General features: G+C 36.5%; 2 protein-coding genes across 3 annotated transcripts; both read left to right on the forward strand.

Moving 5' to 3' along the window:
• Nucleotides 1–146: 146 nt before the first annotated feature.
• On the forward strand, nt 147–3696 carry LOC147944247 (DExH-box ATP-dependent RNA helicase DExH4, chloroplastic-like). Its single transcript, XM_087512514.1, is given in 14 exon segments — nt 147–266; nt 393–479; nt 667–767; nt 1128–1185; nt 1537–1602; nt 1936–2021; nt 2116–2299; nt 2416–2439; nt 2441–2521; nt 2647–2748; nt 2834–2986; nt 3056–3148; nt 3342–3446; nt 3667–3696. Coding segments are annotated over 14 exon segments (1290 nt in total).
• Nucleotides 2859–7229, forward strand: LOC104789513 (DExH-box ATP-dependent RNA helicase DExH4, chloroplastic-like). Of its 2 annotated transcripts, XM_087452774.1 has the most exons (15): nt 2859–2986; nt 3342–3446; nt 3962–4102; nt 4198–4287; nt 4365–4421; nt 4722–4805; nt 4917–5015; nt 5099–5239; nt 5393–5463; nt 5757–5826; nt 6027–6113; nt 6260–6448; nt 6514–6609; nt 6800–6922; nt 7014–7229. In XM_087452774.1, exons 3-15 carry the CDS (start codon nt 3974–3976, stop codon nt 7092–7094), a joined length of 1317 nt encoding a protein of 438 aa, XP_087308900.1. In that variant the 5' UTR covers nt 2859–2986; nt 3342–3446; nt 3962–3973; the 3' UTR covers nt 7095–7229. The 2 variants fall into 2 exon arrangements, with proteins under 2 accessions (XP_087308900.1, XP_087308899.1); XM_087452773.1 differs by lacking the exons at nt 2859–2986; nt 3342–3446 and having other exon boundaries at nt 4198–4291.
• The last annotated feature ends 942 nt before the right edge of the window (nt 7230–8171 follow it).

Raw genomic sequence — 8171 nt, forward strand, 5'->3', positions numbered from 1 at the left:
GTTCACATAGCTAATTTTATACATTGGCAGTAAGTTGGCACATTCCCGTTAGGACTGTTGGAATTGTTTATCTTATCGGCATGAACATGATAAAACTTTTGTTACTGCAGCTTTCATTAGTAATCCTATAATTTTTTTCCTAGGGCATGTTGAAAACTAGAGCTGCTCTTCCTATATCAGAAGTGAAGAATGACATACTGCAAAATCTGAAAGAAAAAGACGTCTTGGTGGTATGCGGAGAAACAGGCTCTGGAAAGACTACACAGGTTTGGTCTTGTTAGTTGCTCCCTGATATGTAGTGTTACTAAAAATATTTCGCTGCTTCCTATTTTGCTGAATATTTATATCCTGTTATAAGCTATGAGTCATTTCTAATTGATACACTATTTCAGGTTCCTCAATTTATATTGGATGATATGATCGATTCAGGGCAAGGTGGATACTGTAATATTATATGCACACAACCTCGGGTGTTAGCAGTGAGTATCTCGGTGTTAAGATATTATGTTTTCAGGAATTTCTTGTTTTGGTTTATACTGATATAAAATGTGATCCTTTGATTCTCGTTGATCCTTTTACTTCTGCAAAGCTTAGTGATGTCAATTAGCCTAGCGCTATATTCTTTTTACTTTCCGTTTCTGTAAGTGACTGGGTAATATGGTTTAGGCCATCTCTGTTGCTCAAAGAGTTGCTGATGAACGCTGTGAACCTCCTCCAGGCTTCAATGACTCCTTGGTTGGTTATCAAGTTCGTCATCAAAGTGCAAGGTCTGCCTCTTTAATTGAAGCATTTTTCTACCGTTTTATGAGCCCATTGCACTGTGTCTGCTTGTATACCTTGTTTATCGCTTTGGCCTTTGGGGCTTCAGATGGATAACTGAAAACAGTTATTCTTTTTGGTCTATGTTTTGGTGGAACAGAATTGTAAACTATATATATGCATATTACTTATTGCCTTCTGTGTGGAACATGTTTTTAAAGAAAACCTCAGGATGACAAGACATAATCTTGCCTGTTCATTATACGGCGTTTAGGCTCCACCAATGGAAAATGGTTGCTATAGGATATGTATTGCGACACTACAGTATGATGATTGAAGAAAAATTAATGCTAATTCCTTGTGTTCAGGAGTGACAAAACAAGGCTGCTGTTTTGTACAACTGGAATTCTATTGAGGAAACTTGTGGTACGTCCCCTATTTTGATAGTAAGCCCTTGTGCAAGCAATCAATTCTTTTTACTTTTACTTGCAATACTATGATTCAGACAAATAGTATCATTTTTGTTGCACAAGTTCTGGGATTTAAATAGAGGTGAAATACCATAACTGAATTACCGAAGTTTTAGTAACTTTTATATACTTGTCATGAATTTTTTTTATCATTGGTATTACTAGAGGATTCATGGTACAACAAGTTCTAAAATAATTTGGAGTTAAGTTCTTGGACCTTACAGTGCTATACTGTTTAGCATAATTGAAAAACCCACACTAAATTTTATTTTTCCTTTGTATCTGCTCGTTTGTTCAAACCTTGCAGGGGGATAAAACTTTGAAAGATGTTACACATATCATAGTCGATGAAGTGCATGAGCGGTCTCATTTGGTGCGTATTTATTAACTCAGCCATACATAGTATGTGAAAATAATCTGTCTTGACACCATATTGCTAAGCCAAATAGACACATAGCTAAGGGTTCTGCTAACGAATCCATGCAACGAAAACCATGTTTAGCATTACTTCTAGAATACACACTTAGAAGACACTCCAGTACAATGCTACTGATGCAGAAGACTGTGCAGTCGAAATTCTTACTGGTCAATTACAAGTGTACCTCTCACCTTTTTCAGAAAAGTAACAATTTTCTTGGAGATATTCTTAAAAGCAAGTAACCAACTGGTGAAAACTATCCTTTTTTTCTTTTCTTTTCTATTGCAGGGTGATTTTCTTCTCATTATTTTGAAGAGCCTGATTGAGAAGCAATCCTGGGATAATACATCACCCAAACTAAAAGTTATCCTTATGTACGTTTTTTGTAACTTGTTGTTTTCCAATGTCAGATATTAACTACTAAGTAAACACTCTATATATATTTTCATGTGTCTGATCTCCTTTTAGGTCCGCTACTGTTAATGCAAATCAGTTCTCAAGGTATTTTGGTCAGTGTCCTGTGATTACTGCTCAAGGACGAACACACCCGGTTACTACTTACTTTCTGGAGGACATTTATGAGAGGACTAAGTACCTTTTGGCATCAGATTCACCTGCTGCACTAAGCTCTGATACATCCATTACAGAGAAGGTATACAATTATATGTGATATAATTTGCTAGTGATGCTCTACTAAAACTTTCATTTAGATTGTAGAGTTGAAACTTTTGCTGTCGTGTAGTTAACACAATGATTCAATGTCTGCAGCTTGGTTCTGTAAACGTCCGTAGGGGGAAAAAGAATCTGATGTTGGCTGGCTGGGGAGACAATTATTTGGTTTCAGAGGACGGTCTTAACTTGTCTTATGATTCTAGTAATTATGAATCTTACAGTGACCAAACTCGAAAAAATCTGGTACTGTATCTTTCGTGTTTGATCTTTTGTTTCTTTGATCCACCTACTTATCCTAAGTCCAAATAACTTGCAAGTGCTGTGCAGAAAATTTTGAATGAGGATATTATTGACTACGAGCTACTTGAAGAGTTGGTATGCCACATTGATGACACTTGTGAGGAAGGAGCCATTCTTGTATTTTTGCCTGTGAGCTGATACTGAGATTATTTTTCTGTTGATTGTGAATGAATCATCTATCGCTTCAGCTTGACATTTTTTTGGTTAATAACAGGGAATGCAAGAAATTAACATGCTACTCAATAGGTTAGCTGCTTCCTATCGTTTTCGTGGACCTTCTGGAGATTGGCTTCTTCCTCTACATTCTTCTATTGCATCTTCAGAACAGAAAAAGGTGTTTCTGCACCCCCCTAAAGGCATACGGAAGGTAATATCATATGACATATATTCTGGTACTTCTCATTTTTTTCTATGGCTGGTCTTTGTGTGTTAGCAGTCACTTTTGATTCGTTTGTTCCACATGAGAAAATTTTATGGATCTATCTTTAGTGCCTTTGCTTTTGCATTTTGCCTATCTACTGTGCAACTGGTTTGTTTCCTTAGTTTTCCACTACTAATTGGAATCAGGTGATATGCACAATAACTAAAATCACTGGTGGTTACTGTTAAAAAAATACAACTGTTTATCATAAGAGTGCTGGATCCCATTTTGTGAAAGAACTTTTCCATAACATCCCACAAAGCCGATCTCATTTTCCTTTTGCATCTTTTTTTATGTTCAGGTTATCGTAGCTACAAATATTGCCGAGACCAGTTTAACAGTTGAAGATGTGGTATATGTGATTGACAGTGGAAAACACAAGGAAAAACGCTATAATCCACAGAAGGTACTCCAAATGCTAGTGAATCAGATAACATTTTCCTTCTATGATTATGTTTGTACTAGCATCAAATGTTATATCACGCTTGTTTCCTGTTTTAAGTAATTTGCAAAAGTATCAGGATGAAGATAGCACTTTTTCAGAAAAAATCTAAGGAACCTAACACTTTCTATGGGAAAATACCGATTTACCCTCTATTGGTGGATTTATGTCACTTTTTGTATAGATGAATATAGCTTTATTGCTAGAAGGATGAGAAACCGTCCTTTAATCCTTTTTAAGCTGAATAACATTTGCTGAAACTGAATTGTTCCCATTTTTAGTAATAGTTACAAATTCCCTTTTCTTGTGAAACCGTTTTGTAAGATTGACGTCCACTATTTAATTATCTATTAGTTTGTATCTCTAAATAACATAGATATATAAATTCTATTCGTTATTACACATTGTTGATCTATTAATTTATTGTGTTTTGTCTCTTAGATGTCATCTTTTGGTGCTCAATTGTTATATTATTACAGAAATTGTCAAGAATGGTGGAAGATTGGATATCTAAAGCAAATGCAAGACAAAGAATGGGAAGAGCAGGACGTGTCAAACCTGGACATTGCTTTTCGTTGTACACACGACATAGGTTTGAGAAGCTTTTGCGTCCCTACCAGGTGTTTTTCTTTTAGACGTTTCTTCTCTCTGGTTTCTCGAATCTCAACAACTTGGTTTTTGCCCCTAAACTCACCGGTGTCATCTTGATGGCTAGGTTCCTGAGATTCTGCGGGTGCCTTTAGTAGAGCTGTGTTTACAAATCAAATTGCTTGGCTTGGGTCACATTAAGCCTTTTCTGCACAAGGCAAGTGACACCAACTTTTAGTGCCAAAAGAAGTAACAATATCATCGTCTTACTCTTTTGTCACTTACTGTCTTTAGGCGTTGGAACCTCCGAGTGAAGGTGCTATAAACTCTGCAATTTCATCGTTGCACAAGGTACCATGAACTTGTATTGAAATAGAAGTCTTTATTTTGTAAGCGGTATAAGTTGATGATACATCCAAAATTTGTGAGACCTTTCACTTGAATATATAGTTGATGTGTTGCTATTGTCCTGCAGTGTGGCTAATCAATCCCACATTTCCATTGTTAAAGTATAGTCTTTTTAGAGTTTGGTACACTTATAATTCCCTCTACTTTATGTTTTCTCAACCTCTGATTTTAGTAACTATTTGTGTAATACAGCTTTTGGAGTTTGCTGTGCTGATCTTTCTTTATGAAACCCTGACTTTTTAGGTCGGTGCTCTTGATGTGAATGAAGAGTTGACACCACTTGGACATCATTTAGCAAAAATTCCTGTTGATGTGTTAATTGGAAAGGTTTGCTTCAGAAACATTATTGCTGCACTAAAAGAGGCCTCTCAAACCTATGTTCCTCTCTCCTCACAACATCTAGCCTCATATAATCACTACACGTTTAAAATAATGCAGATGCTATTATATGGTGCCATTTTTGGATGCTTATCACCTATTCTCTCTATTGCTGCTTTCTTGAGCTGCAAATCGCCATTTATACATCCCAAATATGAGGTAAGTTTTTTCCTTTCTTAGAACTTGGCTATTTTTGGCAAGGAGGTTCTTAGCTAACTCTATGTTTTCTTTTCTTTTCTTAGAAGCAAAATGTCGATCGGGTGAAACTTGCTCTTTGGTCTGATAAGCTGGATAGTTCGAGTAATTTAAACAACAATGACAGACAATCTGATCACCTCCTTATGATGATTGCATACGAAAAATGGCTGAAGATACTGCATGAGGTATGTTATAAAAGGGTATCTCAAACTGCCTCTTACTGTCCAAAGTTTGTTATACATATATATATATATATATACATGGAAATCACCAAGAAGTAAAAGAAATCTAGGATCTTCTCCAAACTAACTATATTTATGTGTTTTTGATGTCTTCAGCAAGGAATGCAAGCTGCACAGAGGTTCTGTGATTCAAAATTTTTAAATAGCTCAGTGATGCAGTCGATAAGGTACATTGTACTTAGATCCTGTAACCTCGGAGTACTTTGATGGGATGGGATAAAGGTCGCATCATTCACTTTGTTCATGAGCTAACATGCTTTTCACTGTCTTCCAATCTTGGGTAGTGTTATTTGCTAAAAACGGAAAATGAAACTATCTTGTTCTCGTTTCTTGTCCAATAACTTAAACATACGTCTTAGCATAGTCAACAGGATGCTGAAACTCCTTTTAGACTGAAAAATGCTTACATCATTTTTCTTCATCCTTGACGTCTTATTTACTGCTTTTTCACAAATAACAGTGACTTGAGAATAGAGTTTGGCACTTTACTTGCGGACATCGGGCTCATCAATCTTCCTAATACAGGCGAGGTAAGTTATCTTACAACATCGCATACGCTTAAAGAACATGTGTCTGATCTTATATGGAAGACACATGCACTAAACATTATTAGGGCTGTTCTGAAGTTTTCAATACACCGCCATCAAGTTCCATTATGTTAATAAGTTTGGGCAGTAGAGCCCATGTTTGTCTAATGAGATCTGATAAGTAATGAACTTCTTTTTCTTAGGGGAGAAGGAAGGAGAATCTTGATGTTTGGTTTTCTGACAAAACTCAACCTTTCAATATGTATTCACAAGAACCTGAAGTTGTTAAGGTAGCGTACATATGGGCTCTACTGCTCGGATATGTCCTTGTGGAAAACTTTTCTTTGTTGTATTTCTACTGAGAATCTATGAATTTATTACTAGTTGCAATCAAAGTTCAATGCTGTACCTGAGTTAAGTTTCCAATTTTGTACAGGCTATATTAGGCGCGGGACTATGTCCTAATATTGCAGAGGGATTAGTTAACCGTTTAACAAAGCCAGCAAAAGAAACACAGCATTATGCAGTATGGCATGATGGCAAACGAGAAGTTCATATTGATAAAACCTCTATAAACAAAAACTGCAAAGCATTTCAATACCCTTTCATTGTCTTCCATGAGAAGGTGCCTTTTTTCAGTTAGATCATTTGAATTTAGTTTTTATCTCTCTCTGATGTTTGTTCTTGTAGGTCGAAACAAAGAAATTAGTATACCTAAAAGATACAACCGTTGTCTCTCCGTTCTCCATTCTACTTTTTGGCGGCTCAGTCAATGTTCATCATCAGGTACTGTTAATCATGTCTTGCTGTGAGCAAATCCATTTTTCAAACATCGAGAACCATGTCATTGAGCTGAAAGATCTTTTACGTCTTAAGACTTATTGCCAAAGTCTGATTGATACTCTATATATGGCTTTAGGTTTTTCCTATATGCTGAAAGATCTTTTACGTCTTAAGACTTACCCTTTCATTGTAGAGTGGATCAGTCACCATTGATGGGTGGTTAAAGCTAACAGCACCGGCTCAAACCGCGGTTTTGTTGAAAGAGCTCCGGTTAACCCTCCATTCCATTCTCAAGGATCTCATCCGAAAACCTGAGGTTACATGTTCAATCCTTTTGTTTGATCTACTTGGTTAAGCAAGTAGCTCAGGACTAAACTCTCCTCTCTCTTCACGTTTGTGGTCTACAGAAATCAGGTATTGTCCACAATGAAGTCGTCAAAGCTATGGTCCATCTTCTAATAGAAGAAGGCAAACCGCAACACACATGAACTAAATATATATGACGATCGAATTGTGTGAACATGTGTAAGAAAGCACAATATGGATACTACTTGACTTCCCTTGCTCTACTATCTAACTGTTTTCCTCGATTGTAAATTAAGTGTCCTTTTAGGATTGTTTTGTATCACATTTTCGATACGATGGTCAAGAAGACAGGGACGACACTGGTGGAAAAAACTCGTATTGCATAATGTTTTCTAAGTACCTCAATTTAACTATTACGCTCATCTCCACATCATTGTCTTCATTTTCCCTATTCTCATGTCCATTGCTCTTCACTTCCTTCTTCTTCTTCTCCCTCCACGTCTGTCATCGTTTTTGATTTCTTGGATAGCTGACAGAAGAAATTAATGAGAAGAAAGCTGCTCATAGACCTGAAATAGCAATGAGAACTAATGAAAATATTTACTGATGGATTAAAGAGCTCCTCCAAAACGTCGTCGTTGATTAACCTACTAAGTCCCTGTAAGATTCAATACTCAAAGTCAGAAACACATACTCCAACAAGTTTTTCCTTCGAAGCTAGTTTCAGGGTTCTAACAGATGACAATTGCTGAATATAAAACTCTATTACATCACACAGTACTATACTTGCAAGTATTGAAAATGGCATCAAAGAAGAGACACACTTTTACCTTTCTGTCAAGAGTTCTGCGAACAGAGTCCACGGTTGTGGCTGGGGCAGGCGCATTATTTGCTTCCTCAGCCTGTTTTTGTCGCTTTTCCTTTATCAAGAGAGAAAATAGAACAAGAGTTTGATTGAGAAACCATATAGGTCACAAATAGACATTAGTCAGCTACTTGATATAAAGTATGAACATAATTACAAAGTTCAAATCAAATCACCTTTCTAGAATTTGTCACATCTGCTTTAGCAAGCTTGCGTTTAAAGCTTCACTATTTCTTAGCTGCTTGCTCCTAACAAAACAATATGATTTGGTAATATTCTTAAGTTAATAACTACAACTCGGAAGGAATACAAGAGAACATAAATGATATAGCCTATCATCACCCTAAGATAGGGTCCGTTCTCTAGTTCCCATGCAGTCTTCGTCCAGATCATT

This window comes from Camelina sativa, chromosome 5 (genome assembly GCF_030686135.1).
Source record: "Camelina sativa cultivar CO46 ecotype springtype chromosome 5, ASM3068613v1".
Taxonomy (NCBI): Eukaryota; Viridiplantae; Streptophyta; class Magnoliopsida; order Brassicales; family Brassicaceae; genus Camelina; species Camelina sativa.

Excerpts from the sequence above, each read along its gene's own strand:
- LOC104789513 (XM_087452774.1), top strand. The coding sequence starts at position 3,974 with ATGGTGGAAGATTGGATATCTAAAGCAAATGCAAGACAAAGAATGGGA. Across the intron at positions 4,103-4,197 it reads AGCTTTTGCGTCCCTACCAG|GTTCCTGAGATTCTGCGGGT; the intron begins GTGTTTTTCTTT and ends CTTGATGGCTAG. Across the intron at positions 4,806-4,916 it reads TTGATGTGTTAATTGGAAAG|ATGCTATTATATGGTGCCAT; the intron begins GTTTGCTTCAGA and ends AAAATAATGCAG.